The sequence below is a fragment of the Epinephelus lanceolatus genome, chromosome 11, assembly GCF_041903045.1.
Source record: "Epinephelus lanceolatus isolate andai-2023 chromosome 11, ASM4190304v1, whole genome shotgun sequence".
In the NCBI taxonomy this organism is placed as follows: Eukaryota; Metazoa; Chordata; class Actinopteri; order Perciformes; family Serranidae; genus Epinephelus; species Epinephelus lanceolatus.
The window spans coordinates 22,946,961-22,966,480 of NC_135744.1; the positions used below are offsets into that span (position 1 = coordinate 22,946,961).

A 19,520-nucleotide genomic window follows, 5' to 3' on the forward strand; every position below is an offset into this window, starting at 1 on the left:
CTTGCCAGTGGCAGCGGCGAATCAGATGGTGATGGAGAGGATGAGGATGTAATGTGCTACCTATACCATAGCTTTCAGGGGACCTCACTTTCTTTTTGTCTTTTCTGTGCTTTTCTCAAAGAGAGGACTGACTCTTGCTGCAAATAAATATTCATAGCTGCAATCACATCTGATGTATTATAAGCAGTTAATGACCATATTAAGAAAAATAGAAATGCCCAGAAGTAATAGCACACTGTCAATATTTTGGAGACCCACCAAATTTTCAAAAAACATGTTTTCAGGGGAGCTCATGACTTATCAAGAGGAGCCAAGCTCCCCCTGGCTCACCTTGTTTGCACCCTGTGAGGATGGACTCAATGATGGCAGTTAAGAGGTGCACCATCAATGTCTTTGGCAGTTAAAGCCTCTTCAGGTGCTGCAGGAAGTACGTCCTCTGCTGTGCTTTCTTAATGAGAACATTGAGAATATAGCCTGTTTTTATCCCTAAAATAGTCTCCTTTGGTATGTCTGTGTAAAAGACAAGTCCCAGACGGATATATATTCATGCCAACTTACTGCTCCATCTGACTTAGTGCCAACATATACTTGGTTTAAATCTAAAACTAATTTAATTCACTGATAATATATGTTATTCATCCCCTGGGAAAAATCAGCTTTTCGTTGTGTTATTTTTCTGGATGTACACACACAGGCTCATGCATCAAATCTGGGAGGATGTCAGAATGATGGGTCGCCGCAGCACAGCCAAATGAGCAGTAAGGGGTTTGCTGCCTTGCGAGGTTATCAAGCCAAGTTCCTACAGACTGAGCCACTGCTGCCCTAAATGTTGCCCTGTAAGGCACCAGTTTGGGGACTTTCCAATGAGGTTATTATTCATTGAAGGTGATGATGTTAAAGCTAAAGGTGTCAGGGGACGAGAGGCAGAGGGGCATACAGTGGATCTTTTTCACAACAGACATTTTGACACATCATAGAGGCAAAAATGTGATCAGGTTTTGGACATGGAACATTTTTGTGTTGGGATCGGCTGCAGACTGACTTGGTAGAGATGGCCGCCATCTTGTTTTTACATGGATTAGTGTATTGTGGTCTTACAACCACTAGATGGCACAAAAAATGTCCATGAACGAGGACAACAGGTCTCAGTTAAGTAGAATAAAGTATAAGGTCAAGTAAACCCAAAACGTGATGTCCTCATATGAGGACACAGGGTCTCAGGAGGATATTGTGTGGGAAACTACCTGAAAGCCAACTTTAAAAAAGTCTACGTCCAATCAGCAAAGTCAGTAACAACTATGAGATGTCAAAATGTCTGCTGTGAAACAGACCGATACAAGAGGCCTGGCACTGGCTCACCTAAATGGAAAGTACCCAGATGTCTGCTGTGAGAGAGCTCTATTGTTGTGCATCATCTTTCACTATGAGTCAGTCGTTTCCAGACAAAAAGGCTTCTCACACTATGACTACATCATTGACTTCACTGCAGGAAGCTTCTTTAGTCCCTCAGGAACAGAATGAGCAAAGACAATAATCACCATCATCATAATTTGGCACACAGAATGTGCAGCGACAGACTGATTTTAAGTTTACTGATCCTGCACACTGCGAACGTTCGCAACACTAACGTTTTGGTTCTCCTGGACCCTCGTCAAGAGTGTTCAAAGCCATTATTCCCAACACTGAGCTTAAATTGAAACTGTTTCACCATTTATGAAAGCTGCAAGGCAATGTGTTCATTCATAAGATCAACATTTTTTGTAAATAATCTTGTAAATAGCCTTTATTGTGTGAGGAGCTTGAGTTTTCTTGTTTTTTTCCCCCATGTTTTTCTTGTTCACTTGGTCTAGGCTGTTGTCAATTATTGAGAAACACCCTTACACCTGTGAACACTGGTGAAATGGTGTGTGTTTGACTGATGATTTTACAACAGGGGTGGTGTATCACATGTGCTTGTAATATACATTTAGTATAATTGACGGCTATTTAGCTGAAGGCATTTATGTGTACATGTTTGTATGTATGGTCTTTTCCTTTATGTACCTTTTCTATATATAGCCTTGATATGCTATTGGGAGTATGTACTTCTTATATTATGTATTTTCTTACTACTATTTGATGTTGACTGTTTGTAACAGGTGTGGTATGTCATGTGTGCTTGTATATCCATCATTGGTATTTAATATTGCTCAATCCTAATCTCCACACTCACAGACTTAAACGCACATTCTTGCAAAGTGTGTGAGGACTTAGGGCTGTCTTGCTATCAGATCATCAAGTGCACGATGGCTCGCCCACAGACGTTTGGAGCCCTTTGTACACACTTTCCGCCAAGATGCATTTCGGCAGACTTTGTCTGAGGGAATTACCCACAATTCAAAGTGCTGTGAAAATGAAACACATGGGTGCTCAGGGTATATTACCTTTCATCCACTTTGTGAGGCAAGAGCCTGTAAGACAAAGCTCAGGGACTGACCCCTGGAGTGCCTTGGCTGTGAAGAAGGTAAATTAGAATTTAAAAATCCTGTCCCATTGCTATTTACACAGTTTTTTGCCCTTGCAGTTTCTTGCACTCAAACATTTGCCGGGTGACGTCAGCAAAGTCCCTAAGGGTTCAGGGCCGAAGACTTCAGGAGGGACATTGGGATCTGGGCCTCAGAGCTCATCGCACTGGGATGTGTGTGTGTCTTTTTTGTAGTTTCCATCTGGGTTAAAAGGTTAACCTGAGCACAGCAGAAATGAGGATGCAGCAAAACCAATTTAACTGCTCCTTTTTATATATAATTTGTTTTCTATACACCACAAGTTGCAATTGCTGAAACCATAAATTTGAAAATTTCTATTGCATCTTCACAAATAAAAATGAGCCTGAAGAGCTTCTGTAAAACTTAGCGGAGGACAATTATGACCATCACACACCTACCAAAAATAAAACCACAGTAGTCAATAAATCGACGGCACACCTGTTAAGAAGCGACACATTTTCAATTGTGGAGAACTGATCCACTTTATTTGATTGGTCTGAACTCTTGTAATAGCCTACTAAGAGACATTGTGCGATACAAACATTGCATTTCAACATCATAGGATACACGGGTTTTCAAGTCAAAATAAAGTCACCACTGTGTGTGTGTGTGTGTGTGTGTGTGTGTGTGTGTGTGTGTGTGTGTGTGTTTGATAGAGAGCTGAAAAGATGCTCCAATTCTTTTTCGGCTTCATGTCGGATTTCTTTAAGATTCAAGTTTGTAAACTTTTTTTTTCTTTTTCTTTTTTTTTTGTCATTGCCTTTGTAAACACATAACATCCCGTCCAAGACAGGATGAATAACGAAGATGTTGAAAATGACAGAAAATAAAAATGTGCTATGACAAAATGATTCAAAATCAAAAACGAAAGGAGGAAAGTTTAGAGCAGATGGATTTTGTTAACTGAGCAAAGTGAAAGCCAGAATATGTTTGTTTTTTCCACATACTTGCAAAGGAACGTTACTGCCATTTATGAAGTTGACCTATAATAATTCATATTCAAAGCCTGTTGATTGACACAATGAAAGCAGAGATTAAGTGGTCATGGTTTTGAATCACCATGACAGCAAACTCCTAAAACATTTAACTGTACCAAACACTTAAAACTGTAACTGTGATGCAAAGAGTCACACTACAAACAAAAAAAAAAAAAAAAAAAAAGATGTACCAGCTACAAGAAAAGACAGGAAGTCAAAACATCCAGATTTCTGTGAGTGGTGGGGAAAAAGTTAAAGCACATCTTAGTATACTCCTGTGCTGGAGGTTGAATAAGTTACACAGCAGGTAGTATGCTTTTTTTTGTCAAAAGCTACAAAGCAAAAAAGTGCAACAATGGTGCAGACCATTCTTTATGTTTGGTTAGTTTTGTCTTTTGTGTAATGGAAAGACAATTTACAGAGTTCAGATTTTTGTCAGGACAGTATCAAAAAAAAAAAAGAAAAAGAAAAAAGAAGAGGGACTAAAGAAACAAATACAAACATCAAACACCAACGTAAATCTCTGAGAAAATTAGTTAAAGCTGCCTTTCTTTCTCAAGTCACAAGGCATGGCAAAACCTGACATACTATATATTTTTTTTACCATGACAACATTGCAGAGCAGATCATTCTGGACAGGTTGGAAACTGCAGAGAGACACAGCTACATGTGACACACCATGGTCAGCTCTATTGAAAAAAAAACAAAACAAAAAAATAAAACATTGGCTCACTTTCATTATTCAGACGGGGTCCAGGAGTAGTCATAAGGATATCTTTTTCTGGCAAGCTTATATCAGACTTTCTGCTATGACACCAGTGTTCTCAACTTGTTTTGAAGACATTTCTTCGTCTTGAACGGGGTGAGAAGTTACCTCTACCGACTGATAGTTACAATCCATGCATCACCTCCACTGTGTGGCGAAGACAGGCATCAAATATCACTGCTGTTTGAAATGTTTCATCCTCGAATGTCCACGATGTTCAGGCTCTGGTGGTGCTTGGTGGATGGCGCGCAGGTGGGTGGGGGGGTGGGGGTGGGTGGCACGATCTCTGTGCTCCACTCACCTGGTCAAGTACAAACCAAAAAGGTCCAGTCTCTCTCAGCGTTGCTGTGGTAAAAATATGTGAGTGGGTGTCAGGTCACGTGTGGGGGTCAGGTGGGGTGATCTGGGAGAGACCAACTGCGATACTAAAGATTACACCCCGACTCTTCCCATTTAAAGTGGATCAATTTAAAAGCGACATTAAAATAAGAAATAATCAAGTTAAGAAAAACACTGCAAAAGGTTACTCTATTTACATACAATGATTTTCTTAAAGACAAGGTATATCTTTACAGAAATCAAAAAAAAAAAAAAAAATCAGAAATAGTCTCTTATGTCGTTTCTTTTTACATATGAAGTTCTTCATCTTTGCTATAGCTCATGCCGTCCCCTCCGTTGAGTTTTATTTCCCCAACAGGCTGGGTGAGTGCTTCCAGACCAAAGCCAGTCTCGTTCTGGAGAGCCCTGCCTGTCACAGGCTGCTGCTTGTACTCTCAGCTCACAGCCAGGGGGCGCCATAGCACCGAGAAAACAAAAAGAAAAAAAAGGACACCACCCCAATCTACTCGACGCACTCGCCAGTGAGCGAGGATAGTTCTGGGAGAGGGGGGTGGAAAGACTCAGCGCAGGCCTCTTTTCTGGTGATGTAGCACGCAGGGCTCAGTCGTCGCTGTCAGACAGGGTCTCGTATTGCTCTGACAGCAGGGACTGCCACACGCGCTGTGGGGCTCCAGCTGGAGGCTGCTGTTGCTGCTGCTGCTGTTGCTGGCTCTGTATGGAGGGGGAAGCTATGGAGGTGGGTGGCGTGTTGCTCAGTATGCGCATGGTCAGAGGGTTGTAAGGGAACTGCATGGATCCTGGACAGAGAAGGAGAAGAAAAAATGAAAATATTAGTTTTCTTCAGGTAGTTCTGTCTTTGACTTTACCAGGAGACAGTTTTTGGAGACACCAGGGGTGTAACGGTACACAAAAGCACGGTTCAATGCGAGTTCAACACAGCAGGGTGAAAAGAAAAGCACAGCAGAAAAGATACCGAGATAGCAAAGACAATCCTTATGATGTGACCTCAACATTTTGTTTCGCTCCCTGTATCAGTTTGGCCTCGGTGCCGCCCCAAACACTTTCCAGAAACTAAAATCAAGACCAGTAAGGGATTAACATCGTAGTTGACAACGTAAGCAGCCAATCAGGGACTGCATTTAGATTGATGACATACAATGCAGGCCGCAGCTTGCAGAACGGTATTAGCGGCTTTTGAAGCAACAAACACTAACTCTAACATCAGTACAGCAATAAATGAAGTTATTGTATAAATAGCTGCTTGAGTGCAGGCGGCTTGGCTTTTGGACCTACTCCGGAGAAGGTGCGCAGCTCGGCCTGACACCGCGCATCTAAACTGATAACAGAAACACAAATCGGCGCAGCATGGCTAGACTGTACGCGGCTAGAAGTTGCAGAGGAAAAGGCCCACAGTATGGTACATGTGCTGCTGCGGTAACTTTATTCATCACAGATGAACAGATGGACAGATTAAACGATTAAACAGAGGAGAAGCTCTGTGTCTCTCTGCGTTTTGATGGAGAAACTGTGAGTGAGTGAGTGGGTGGAGCTGTGCGGAGAGTGTGACAGAGGAGAGATGAACACTGGTATGCATTATGTGGCGCAGCTTGACCCTATGTCGATACAAACGGCGTTGTCTAAATCTATATCTTGCTTGAAAATATATCGATATTGAAAAAAATCGATACACCACCCAGCCCTACTTGGCTATATCCTATCATTCAAAGGCCCCAAACATTGATCATCCTGGTGCCATTAAATATGTGTTAGCGCATGTTAGATGTGTTTCCATTCACATCCCCTACAAAGGTGGAGCAGAGTTGACACATCGTCCTCGTCTTATACACAACTCTCTTTCCGTTGCTGCTGTAGCTAACCTGGAACGCACAGGCAGGTCCTCGAGCTCTATGGTTTCATTTGCACTCGCCATAATGTGACTGACTCGCATGGCAATCCACTTGTTTTGCTAAGCTCAGCATATGTTGATAACAGCGTACAGAACGGCGAAACAAACACTTCTAACACCGTTAGAAACAAACCCCCACATACTGTCTTACAATCTACACATCATGTATTCTGTGTGCGCTGGACTGACCCCCTAAATACACAGCCCATTACAGTCCTTATAGACACGGACAGTAGAGGCTGGACAGCTCACCTGTGGAAGAAGGTCGGTCTTCCCAGCTCCACTGGGGTTGGGCTTGGGCCTGTCTGTGATAATCTCCCTCGGAGTGGACGGAGGACACTGAAGAGGGACGCTCCCCTCCAGCGTAGGCCTGACCTAGGTTAGGTGACTTGGATTTCCGGCTGTTGGCTTTGCCCTGCTTCTGCTTCCCTGCGGATTCAAACAGGACAGAGTGTGTAAATCAGCAACAATGTTAAACATAACATCCCTTCTGGACATTTTGGGAATGTAATCTGCACCTACCCATACTGGGTGACGGGTTGGCCTCCTGGCGGGCATCGCTGCCTGAGCCGGGTGTGTTGTTGATGGCACACTGTGCCCCGAGTCCTCCCTGGTGTTCGTCCTGTCTCTCCTCCAAGTTGCCCATCAAGGCTTTGCGGATGATGTCCTCCAGGCCCAGGTTACTAGCTGGATCACTAAATGAGTGATTCCTGGGGTTGATGCTGCCTAAAAATCACAACAAAACACAGTGAGGAAAAAAAAAAAAAACTAGACTCATCTAGACTGAACTGTGAAGTGTCTGAGCGAGTTTAGCTGCTACTTACTGGAGCTGGTAACAGCAGGCAAGTTGAAGATCTCTGTGCCTGGTTGTGCGTTTCCTGAAAAACAATTTTTAGCTGTTGAAAAAACTAAATGTGTGACATGACAAGTTAAACATGATACAGTAAGTAAGGTTGCTCCAACGTTATCGCACGGCTAATTAGAGTGAAACATCAGAAGGAATAAATGAATTACACACAAATGTCTCACATGCACACACATGTAACAACAGTTAGCTCTATCACCTGACGCGTGCATGTTAGTATGAAGGGAGAGGACAAGAGAAGACCCACTTACCAACATCAGAATCACCGACACCAGAGGTGGAGTTCAACTTACGAAAGATCTCCTGCTTCTTGGATTGCACCATCGGCGAGGTGTTCTCCAGCTTGGTGAAGAAGGACGGCAGGTAGCTGACGCTCCCCGGGGACCGCGAGTCACTCCTTGAACCAGACAAAAGGGTAAAGAGTCAAACAGCGAAGGGGAAACCCAGGGAACAAGGTCTTGGCACTTTGAATTCCACCGGGATATCAAATAACTGCTGACAGGGAGGAAGGTTCGGCCGGCTGGCATCCAAACAAGAAACTAATTTACAGTGTAATAAAGTCAGACATCAAATGTCAGAGCGCTAAGAGAGAACTGAGTTTGAGTGAAATCGCTGTTTGCTAAATGCACTGTGCAATGCACTTTAGATGATGTGCTACGGATCGTTTAATAGAGTCAGTTTAACGCAGCATTGCTATGGCGATCAGATGGGAATCCCGCCTATGCTAACGGGGTACTTATCTGCAGTAGAGAGTGAAATAGAGCCAAGGACCTGGTACCAAAAGTGAGTTGAGTTTATCCAAACCATGCAGTGGAAATGCGGCACATTATGTATCCAAACTGTGAAGATTTCATACCTGATCTCGGAGTTGTCGGCCTCTCGCCTCTGGGGTGGGGGTCCGCCAGCATCCTGTTTGTCCATGCCTTGGTAGCTCTGTGGTGGAGAGATGGGCTCATAGTTCTCCATCTGCCTGCCGCCTCTCTCTGGAGATTTACCAGGCCTAACACAGCGAGCAGAGAAACAAATGTTAGACAGATGACAAGTCATAAATTAGACTCACTGTTATTATTTCAGGGTTGGGCCACGCACCTGGCTCTGGGTTTGTCAGGGGCATTTTCTGGGGAAACTCTGCTGGAGGGTCTCTGGTGGTGTGGGGCCTGGACCTGATTCTCAGGACTGTAGCGGCTGGGCACCTTGGCTCGCCCTGATGAGGACACGGGTGGCCCCACACTCTGGAATGTGGCCGAAGCTGAGGAGGAGACAGGTGGGTCCTGATTGCGTGCGAAGTCCTGCGTTATGATATGCTGCAAGGTGGGGAGAGACCGCAAGGACAGGTTAGTTAGCGATGATGGGTTCATGTACATGGTAATTCTAGTATATGTATGTTCTAGTATTACTTTTTTAAAATTATTTTGGCATTTCTTTTCCCTTTTCCCCCCTTTGTTTGACATTTTCAGGACATACATGAATTAGTAGTTTAGTGTCTAAGTTTCAATGCCAATTTCCAGACAAATAAATAGACACAAGTGAGAAATGCTATACATGGAGAGATATAGTGCTAAAAAAAAAAAGTAAAAAAGACTTAATAATAATAATAATAATAATGAAAATAAATACATATATAAAATAAAAATGAAATGAAAGAATTAAAAGAGATAGTAATAGGGAAATAAATAATATTAATATAATAAGTAGAAGTCAATTAATAAAAAAAATATATATATAATTTATATTAAAAATGTATAATAATGGATAAGATATTGAGACAGATAGTAATAAAAATAAAAATTATGAGAAAATATACATATTAAATTATATATTATGAAATAATAATAAATAAATAGAAATAAAATAGTAACAGTAAAAAGATAATTAACAAAAATTAAAACAAAAATGAAAAAGAAAACAAACAATAAATAATAATTAAGTAAAAAAATACATGAATAAACATAAAAATTAATTAAATAGAGACGCACCAGTGACACAAAAAACACAAGTAATAAATAATTTAAAAAATGAATAAAATTACAATTTACAGTAAAAAAAAAAAAGAATAACAAAAGGATAAGAGAAAAAACGGATTCTTTAGCATGTCCTACCGAAATGTGGTCTGCCAAGGTCATGACCCGGTGAGTCTTGGGGACCTGGGAGTAGCTGTCAGACTGGGACGAGGGGGGCTGCTGGGGACTGGGCTGTGGTGGCTCCCCTGATGGCCGGTAACGACTCATGTCATAGGCCCGCATGCCAGCTGGTGAAGGTTGACAAGGGACAGAGCGTTGTTGTTTTGGAGAGAGCAATAGGACAGGGAGGAGCAAATACACCGAATCCCAACAGCACATGCTCTACATTTGTTTGCAGATGACAGAAATAACATCAAGTGGAGTCTCGTGACCAGACTGGTGCAGAGGAATGGTGTCTGACAGTCTCAAATTACGAGGTCAGTGGGTGAAGTCATGTAAGTTATGGTATGTTTACTCCACTTGCCAAGAAGCTAAATTTAGCCTTCATAGCCAAATCTGTTACATGTCATCTTTGAAACAATCTTTGAATAAGCTAAAACATTATAACAGTTTACTCCAAAATATTATATGCTCAAACTGAGTTGGTGCGTTCATACCTGCTGCCTGTTGTTGCCCTTCCTCGGGTTTGTCCTGTTGGGGTTGGACTGGGGAACTAGCAGGACTAATCACCTCAATGGCTCCTCCACCGGTGTTGTCGTATCGACTGGATGACACTGAACAACAAGTATAAATAAGAGTTACCATCTATGCTCAGAAAAAGGGCACAGTCTTAAGGTTTGGTCACGATCTACTCTGTGTCAAAATTATATTTAAGGTTTAACTCATATGTGTATGGTGGATGACAAATGACTATCAATAAGTATCAATAAATAAATATATGAATAAATGCAGGAATAAATAGATAAATAAATAAATGAACAAATATACAAAAAAATACAGGAATAAATAGGGAAATAAATAAATAAATGTATCATTAACACAGAAATAAAAGAATAGGGATGTATGAATAAATGTAGGACTTAGAAAATACATAAAAGCCCAAATAAATACAGAAATAAAAAACCTAAAATGAAAATTAGTAAGTAAATAAATAAAAATACAAATAAATACAGGAATAATTGAATAAGAATATAATTAAATAAATGTATGAATAAAATAAGGAAATAAATAAATGTATAAATAAATAAATAAATAAGGACATAAATTAATAAGACAATTTTAAAAAAGCCCTAATAAATAGAGAAAATAAAAAATGCATAAATAAAAAACAATAAATAAATAAATAGCCATTGAAATATATATGAATGCATAAATAAATAAAACTTCATAAATAAAAGGGTGATAAAAATTTGTTGTTGTTTTTTTTAATAAAAAAAAAAATGTATTTCTGTATTTTTTGTATTTTTATTTTAGCATTTATTTATTCTTTTATCCATTTATTCCTGTATTTATACAATTTATTATTGATGTCATTTTTCATCCTCCATATATGTGTGTTTGACCTCTCAGCTAACTGATGAGGTCACTGTGTTGCAGTACACTCATGTGCTGCCCGCACACTCACAGCTGCTTGACGAGTCAGAGCTCTGAGAGCCTCGCTCTCGTGAGTCTTTGTCCGAAGCTATCTGCCGCGTGATGATGACATCGATGAAGTTAGCAGCCGTGATGGTCGTCTTTCCACGAGTCCGAAGCTCCTCTTCAATGCGGGACTTCGAGGTTTGAGGGCCTTTATCCTTAACTCCGGGGCCCTCAGAGTACACTGGATGGGGTTTACCCCCTGGCAGAGACATAGCACCATATGGTGACTGCATGGATCGCCTCTCTGCCTCCTGCTGCTGCTGCTGTTCGGAGAGGCTGGCTGCTCGTCGAGCCGCCGCCATTTCCTCGTCCCGTTCATGCTTTCCCTCTTTCACCTTGGCCACATCCATTTGTGGCGCAGAGGCTGCAGCGTCCACCAGAGCAGCCAGAGCGTCAGCTGCAGTGCTGTAGCGAGAGCTACTCTGTGCTGCTGCTGTCGCTGCTGCTGAATGAGGCCTGAAGAGGAAATAAAGAAATGAAGGCATCAACCACGTTTCCTGAAAGATGGAAACGGTTAAAAGACATCTGGTTTGTACGACTAATGCTCAGACTGTTAATATAGAGATAACTGACACACGCACACACACTGCTGCCCAAAACCTAAACATGCATATAAACTGAGGGACAACCTCAATGCACATATGAACAGACATGTATGTGTTGTCATAAGTGCGTCTTTGGCATCTAGACTCCGGCCTCATCGCTCGCCACAGATATGTTTACATGAGATATTGGGAAGTGATGATTAAATATTGTCCCCCTTAGTAAGGATAGACCGATACATCGGCCGGCCGATATAACGGGCCGATATTTGAGTTTTTTACTTGTATCGGTATCGGCCGATACGCGTGTGGGTTCGTGGATTTATTTTTCCCTGGCACTTTTTTTCATTTGAAAGTATGTGGTTAAGTTGAACAAAGCTGTTGAATCCTACTGTGTACAGTAGTTGTTGTTTTATTCATGCTTCAGCTTAAATATTTGTTTATTTATTATATTTATTATTATTTATATAAGACATTACTGGAAGATTTAAGAGCACTGAACTCTTTTTTTTATTTGAATGTATAATAATAATAATAATAATAATAATCTACCTGTTCTACCTCAACTTTCCATCTTGTTTTAGTATTTTTTACTGTTCAATAAATGTTTCTTATTTTAAACTTGAGACCTGTAATATTTGTTATCATTGTGTCATTTTTTTTTATGTAAATTGAGGGAGCAAAAGCAGTATCGGCCCCAAATATTGGCTCAAGAAAATCGGCAGTCTATAATCGGTCATCGGCTAAGGGTGATGGAAAAAAAATCGGTATTGGCATCGGCCCTAAAAAATCCATATCAGTCTATCCCTACCCCTTAGCCAGAGCCTGCAGGTGGATGCTGGGGTGGAGGTGGAGCTGAAACAGTGAGCGGCAGTACTGATGCAGGACAGCAGCTGCATAGACAACGCAAAGAGAGAGCTGGGGAGATTTTGCAGCTTAAATAGACCGCCAAATTGGGAGGGTGTGATTTGTAGGTGAGATATGGGGAGTGACGTATGACGTGTGTGTATGAATCAGTGCAGCTTGAGTTGACCGCCTGAACTAGCTCGCAGGTGTCGCTACATCTTATTTGCATTTTGAAGTATTGCAACGGAAAGGCTGTAAGGAAGGCAAGATTTGAAAGTTCTGACACTCGCTCCAGGTGGCTTTTGCGTTTGTCAAAAAAGAGCTGATATAGAAAATCCTTTGCAGAATAAGTTCTGATGTAGTGACAATTTAACTAACATGACTAATCAGCTGTTTCCGCTGGCATGTCTTCCCGAATATTCCCATAACAACACGATTTGTCTTTGCCTCTGGACGGCACGAAACAAAAACTTGCCAACTGAAACAAAGTCCTAAAGACCTCTTTCTGTGTTTCTCTTGTAGAAAGCCAGATGGCCAAGGTGACTTGTTTTGTTTCTGGTTTGAAACCTCTACCTCTTCCTCTCTGTTCACTGGCATTGACAGCCATGCGTAACGAGCAGCCTATACCACCAACTTGTGACTTTATAAAAATGAGCTTAAAATTCTCTTCACAATTGAAAGGGAACATGTCCAGTGAACTGATGGACATGCAGTGTTAGACCAGGTTCAAACTTACATTAGAGACGTGATGACACTCTTGCCCTGGAAGATGCTTGGTCGCTGCTGAACCACTACATCCTGCGTCCTGAGCGAGGGAGAAGGAGAGTGCAGATAACCTCGACTCCCTGGCCGGCCTGGTTGCTCTTGGACACCTGATACACACACACACACACACACACACACACACACACACATTGTCACAGTGGATTTCAAAACAAAGTGTCCAAGAGCATGTGCTAACACTCACGACAGCAGACAGCTTTAACACAACTTTTTAAACAACATAAGACCTCACCTCCACGGATGTATTCATTAGTTCTCTCCCGCTCTCGTTCTCGCATTTCCCGCTCCCGTTCCCGTTCCCTCTCCCTCTCTCGCTGCTCCCTTTCCCTCTCCTTTTCTCTCTCCTTCTCCTGCTGCTCCCGGTGGTCACGCTCCCTCTCCCGTTCCCTCTCTGCACTGGCAGCAGCTGCAGCAGCAAGGTGGGCTGGGTGGCCTGAGGACAACAACGACAGACATCACACACACACAGGATTTATACAAACACACGACTCAAAGGGTCTCAGCTGGATGAATCAGGCTTCCTTTGGAGATCTGAACCATGTGGCCTTGCCTGCAACTTACAGATTTATCATAGCACAGTCATGGTAAGATTATATGGAGGATGGAAGCCAGCAAAATCAAAAATAAATAAATGACTTGATAAATAAATTCATATGGCATTTGTGTACCAAAAATAATAAAGGAATTAATCATTTAAATAAATGAAACAATTAATAAATTAATTAATTAAAATAAATAAATACGTTTAAAAAATAAAATTTACAACTGATCACCAATAAATAGATACATTCAAAAAAATGATACAATAAATAAAATTAGATAGGAAGGGTAATAAATAGGGGAATTAACACAAAGGTAAATACATGAAGAAGCAAATTCAAACTGTAATATCAATTTATGTCACATTTTATCAATTCATTAATAACTACATATATTTTTAATATTATTCTATGTATCTCAATTTATTCATTAAGCCATTTATTTACCAATAATAACACCATATTTACCATTTCAGACAAACCATGAGTGCAACAGACCACCCAGGGTTCATTACAGTGCTGCTGCTTTAGATCCATATAAACTTAAAATATTCATAATACCTTTAAACTGCGTCAAAGTATTTTTAAGGCAATCTTGATCTTAACTGAATATTGCATTTCAGTATGGAATTGAAAACGATTGAGTCTATCAAATGTCATCAAAAGTGTTTTCTAATTCTAATAATTTCTATGTGTTACAAGAGTTTTGAATTTAGATAAGACAAAAAACTAATATTGCAATTACTTTGACAGCGATATGAGTCGCAATTTTAGTGAATATCATCATTTTTGCAATCCATTTTCACTGAAAAAAATTAAATAAATAATAATAATGACGATGTGATTTCTGCAACCAGTGTGTTACCTTGTGTCTGGAATATGATTTGTAGGCTGTGGCATCTCCATAGCACCACAATGCTTTATTCATAATTGTATGTTGTGACACATTTTTACCTTTAAAAAAAAACAAAACACTGCAGCTCCTGTGATGTGAATATTGCACTCGGCCATATTGCAATTTTGATGTTATTTCAAGTAATTGTGGCGGCCACACTAACAAGTACGAGGCGTTTCAGATATTCAGCTGCAAACATGAACCTAACCATTCAAAGATGAGTGGGGTCAAAACAATTTATTTCACATTTTTGTGCCCCTGAAATGATCTCCTGAGGAACACAATTTCTTTGGGTGAAAAAGAAAATCACTCTATTAAAGGGATAATTTGGATTTTTTTTTCAAGTGGGGTTGTATGAGGTATTTATCCATTGTCAGTGTATTATCTACAGTGGATAGCGGTCGGCACGCCTCCAGTTTAGAGAAGCAGGTAGAAGTAACACCTCTAAGCTAAGCAACACACTGCTTTAGAAGGGGGGCAGCAGTAAATCAGTATCAGAATACTTTCACTGCTTTACCTTGGAGTCAGACAGCCCCTTCCAACAGGTACCTGAAGTTATTATATCGCTCTCTTCAAAGCCACTAGACTCCTTTGACGAAACCAGCAATTTTACCTCGCAAAACATTGGAGTTGCTGGTTAGTTTGTAGTTTGTTTCTTTGGTGTTTTTAAGGGTTAGTCGGCAATAACAAAAACAAACAAACCCATCGAGGCAGAGGTAGACCAGCAGCTCCTGTGCTCTGCAAGGTGAAATTACTGTTTTAGTGAAAAGGAGTCTGGTGGCTTTGAAAAAGGCTTCAGTTCGCCACTGAAAAGGGCTGTGTGATGGTCAGGTGAAGCGATGAAAATATTACACTGACTATGGATAAGTACCTTATACAACCCCACTTCAAAAAAGAAAAAAAACCCAACCATCACTTTAACATGCAACATTTCGACAGTGTTGTGAGAAATCCCTCCCAGTGTGATTGCAGAAACTTGATCCATCACTGGACAGGCAGAACTGACCTTTGACACCTCAGGCCGGGTCAGGGCTGCACTCTGACAGAGGTGTGAGGGAACATGGAGATCGTGGCAGTAGGGAAGATAAGGGAACACGTGTAGGGATGGGGAAGGGAGGGGTCCTCACCTGACGATATGGAGGTTGGGTTGAAAGCCCTAGGAGGGAAAGGGGGCTGAGCTCCGGGGAGGTAGGCGATGCGTTCCAAAGTGGGAGTACCTGTTCCCCCAGGGTGAGGCAACAGGATAGTTGGAGGCATCTGGGCTAGATCAATAATCCCTTTTACAGACAGAAGCAAAGGGCCAACGGTGAGCAACAAGAACCGATCCATCAATTTCTGAATGTATGAATACCTTAGCTGTAACCCATCACCTTCAACTGTTAGTGCTCCCAAATACAGATTGATAAGTTAGCAACAGGGCTGCAAACGGAGTGGAATAGTGGTCAACTTGTAAGAGGCAACCACTCAGCAAATGGAGATTTAGATGACTGTACCCAATCGATGAATTGAGCAGTAGCCGAATCATTTGCAGCCCCAATATAAAGAGCAGCTAAATTTGACCAGGTCATTTGCTTCTGGGCGTCTGGAAAAGGTAGCCACTACTTCACACAAGCACACAGTCTGCATACTACAGCCTCTCCCCCGCCTGTTGTGGCAGGTGAGCTGGCGGAGGTCCATACCTCGAGCTCCAGCTGTATAAGGGATAGCGACGGGCTGTTCCCGTGGTGACAACCCTCGTGCCATGTCAGGTCGAATGACTTGCATCTGCTGGGAAGTGATATAGTCGTTGAGGATTGTCTGCCGTGTGTTCTCCATGGTGTACAGCTGGTAGGTGTTGTGGTAGCCTGTCGGGGACGGCTGCCTAGGGAACATGAACGCTGCTGTAGACAGCAGGAGAGAGAAAACAAAACAAAACTTGAACAGACGGCTCGCAGATAATGATCGCAACTGCTGACGTCAACAGCTGAAAAAGATCCCAGACATGTCATGCTTATGAATTAGAGGGCCCGAGTTGTTTTCGTCAGTATCAAGTCTGTTTCTAGTTACGGTGGAAACAGAGGAGAGGATTTAAACACCGTACCAGGATCCAGCACTCTGTGGAAGAGGCTGGGGTCGAGATGCGGAGGCAGGTGGGGTCGGTACACCTCCCCAGGAACAACAGGCCGGTGATGGGGGTCGAAGGGGCTGTGCGAGGCTACAGGGTCACCACCTGACACTGGGGACTTGGCCGGGACGCTGTCCCTCTGTGTCGGGGTCATGGCACTCTTTCGTTCGTGTGCAGCAGATTTTGCAGAGCTCATTACACCTTTGGAAAGAGGAAGAGGAATGGGAATTGATGAGTTTTTATTGATACCAGTGCCATTATCACTTGTGCTCATCGATCTGGTCCTTTATCAATTCCTTTAATGATTCCTGATCAAGTCTCTACTTAGAAAAAAGTAGGATAGCACACATTTTTTAGCATTAACCAAAACATTTTATTATTTCTGAGCCTGAACACAGTGTACTTGGGTGGCACTAATGTTATTATATCAGGATATTTAACCAATCAATTAACAGAAACGCTTCTATAAATGGGATCAGTTTTCTTTATAGGCTCCCTGTAAAAACCTCATTAACACTGAACCTGCGGACTCCGGGGTTTTTTTCCGGACCTAACTGTATTGCGGAGTTTTGCATAGCAGCGACCGGATCTTTGCTCTCAAACCACAAAAAAATGTGATGGCACAACAGTCTCCTTCAGCACATTATTCTATGCTTTCTTTTGATTTTCACATTGGCTAGTCATCCTGTTTAATTTGTCTTCTGATTAAATCGGAACCGTTGAAACAAGTTGTAGGAAGCCTCTGCAAGTAATTGGTTGCTGGCAGACACTCTGTGCTGCAATAAAATGGTTAATCAGCAGTGCCGTGCACTGTAGAGCCGACGCGCTGCTGGTTCTGCCGGCCTGAATAGAATATAATGTCTACTGTTGTGTACAGCCTTTATAGACTGAGCTGAGTAGTGATGCGCGGGTCGACCTGTAACCTGCGGAACCTGCAAATGGACCTGCGGGTCGGGCAGCAGTGATCGTCTGTTAAATCGGTCTGTAAATGATATTTTGACATTATTATTACAATCTATAATCTATTACTGTCATGGCATCCGAAGGTACTGATGCGTTGAGCAGGTGACAGTCCGCGGCCGTTTTCAAAACACACTTGTGTCTCGCACTCCAAAAAAACTTGTTGAAACTTTAAACAATTTATTGTACAAAACGGGGGAAACAAACGTTGACAAAAACAGTTCCATAATTCATATTAAATTCAAAAGATAACGAAAAAACAGCTACAAGTTAGAGGGAATAGTGATAAAGTGGTAAAACTTGGCATTGATCCACAGCCTCAGACGGATGCACTCAAGCGTGCCGTGCACACAAGCTCCGTTGGTAGGCGATACTATATTTTCACATTTTTAACAATGCAATTTAAAAGTTTTGATTTTTATTGATAACCTACATTTACCAACAACAAAGACTACATTTAGCACCAAAAAAATATGTTAAAAAAAAAGTAAATAAAAAAACGAATATCGAATACCAAATTTTCATAAGGAATACCTACCCATAGAAACGAATATTCGAATATCCGAATATTTGGGTACAGCCCTAAAACTTCCTTTATCTTCCTTAACCTAATCTACACCATCTCTGTTTAGTAGTCAGCATGCAGATATGTCACAAGGAAACTTCTTAAATAAACAGTGATATTTGTCTTTTAAACCCCTGTGGAGGTTTGATGTGGTCATTAACTGATCATCATACATTAGAAGTGCTGACGTAAAGCAAGAAGACTTACACGCTTGCAGCTATGAGTGTTTCTTTGCAACAAAAGTCACAGTCAGTCCTTTCTTTGAGGATGAGATGACCTGGTTTAGCTGGATAAATGTCTAATTCAATTTTATCTAACAATATAATTGTTGTAATTATAGCACTGGACATGTAATGAATGGCTGAGAACATGACGTTCCACAGTTTGTGAATAAAATGATAAATATACCCTCTGGTGCACGTCCCAGCATGGGTGATCCTCTGGACGAAGGATTGGTGCTGTAGTTGACAGGGGTCCTGCGAGCGTTGGCGTCCTCGTACATGCTCGGGCTAAGCTGGGATTTGCCGGCCTCCTGATGTGTGGAGCGCAGGACAGAGCCGGTGGAGTTGACCACAGTGTGGCGTACCGACTTGCTGTCCTCGTATTTGGCTCGTTCCATGGCTTCGAGCTGGGGCATGCTGTGAGGGAGCTTACTGGGACTGGTGATTAGGGACTTGACATTGTGCTTGATTGCGGACTGGTTGAGAGGGTGAATCTGGAGGGTGAAATGAAAGCAACAACAGGTCGATCATCATCGACACACTGAACTGTCAACTCTGTCTAATTCATAGTGCTCGACTTCACCACAACACAGACTGCATGGGTTTTAGCAGAGATGTTTAGGCACATGGGATTTATAGTTAACCATGGCACTAAATCGGGTATCTAGAATTGTGGAATTTCACTGGTATTGGTATCGACTACTGAAGTTCTGGCATGGTGGTAGTAAGTGCAAAAAGTTCAGGTCTGTCCTTTAAAATGGTCTTACCTGAGACATGGAGCCCTCCATCACCCTCCTGTCCGACATGTCAGGTGTCTTGCAGATGTCTTGGCCAGACTGATCTTGTCTGGGGATTTCGTGAATGGAGCGTCCCATCTCTTTGATAGTATTGACCTCGTAGGGCTTGCCCTTGCCGATACCCCCTTCGAAGGAGCGGATCGGTGGGCTCTCCCGCTTTATCTGTTTTCCATATTTCATGGCTTCTTCATAACTCCCTGCAGCAGTTCTAGGTGTCCCTGGAAAGATTTTAAGTGTTTTACATTATTCGATGCCAATAGTAACAGTGAGTGATTTCTGTCAATGTGGCAC

At 41.8% G+C, this 19,520-nt stretch overlaps 1 protein-coding gene across 5 annotated transcripts in view; it reads right to left on the bottom strand.

The window, feature by feature from the left end:
• Window positions 1-3,744: 3,744 nt before the first annotated feature.
• ncor1 (nuclear receptor corepressor 1) overlaps window positions 3,745-19,520 on the bottom strand; it is an 83,376-nt gene continuing 67,600 nt past the window's right edge. For 3 of the 5 annotated variants that reach the window (XM_033637806.2, XM_033637791.2, XM_078172371.1), the window contains 17 exons: window positions 19,200-19,447; window positions 18,620-18,926; window positions 16,663-16,887; window positions 16,262-16,462; window positions 15,710-15,859; window positions 13,381-13,581; window positions 13,102-13,237; window positions 10,964-11,433; window positions 9,996-10,112; window positions 9,478-9,626; window positions 8,468-8,682; window positions 8,235-8,378; window positions 7,630-7,775; window positions 7,338-7,391; window positions 7,036-7,239; window positions 6,766-6,942; window positions 3,745-5,404 (listed from right to left, as the gene is read on the bottom strand). In XM_033637806.2, coding sequence (XP_033493697.2) covers window positions 5,208-5,404; window positions 6,766-6,942; window positions 7,036-7,239; window positions 7,338-7,391; window positions 7,630-7,775; window positions 8,235-8,378; window positions 8,468-8,682; window positions 9,478-9,626; window positions 9,996-10,112; window positions 10,964-11,433; window positions 13,102-13,237; window positions 13,381-13,581; window positions 15,710-15,859; window positions 16,262-16,462; window positions 16,663-16,887; window positions 18,620-18,926; window positions 19,200-19,447 — 3,341 coding nt within the window. In that variant the 3' untranslated portion in view covers window positions 3,745-5,207. The remainder of the gene's footprint in view (window positions 5,405-6,765; window positions 6,943-7,035; window positions 7,240-7,337; window positions 7,392-7,629; window positions 7,776-8,234; window positions 8,379-8,467; window positions 8,683-9,477; window positions 9,627-9,995; window positions 10,113-10,963; window positions 11,434-13,101; window positions 13,238-13,380; window positions 13,582-15,709; window positions 15,860-16,261; window positions 16,463-16,662; window positions 16,888-18,619; window positions 18,927-19,199; window positions 19,448-19,520) is intronic. The other 2 variants (XM_078172370.1, XM_078172369.1) reach the window with 1 other exon arrangement.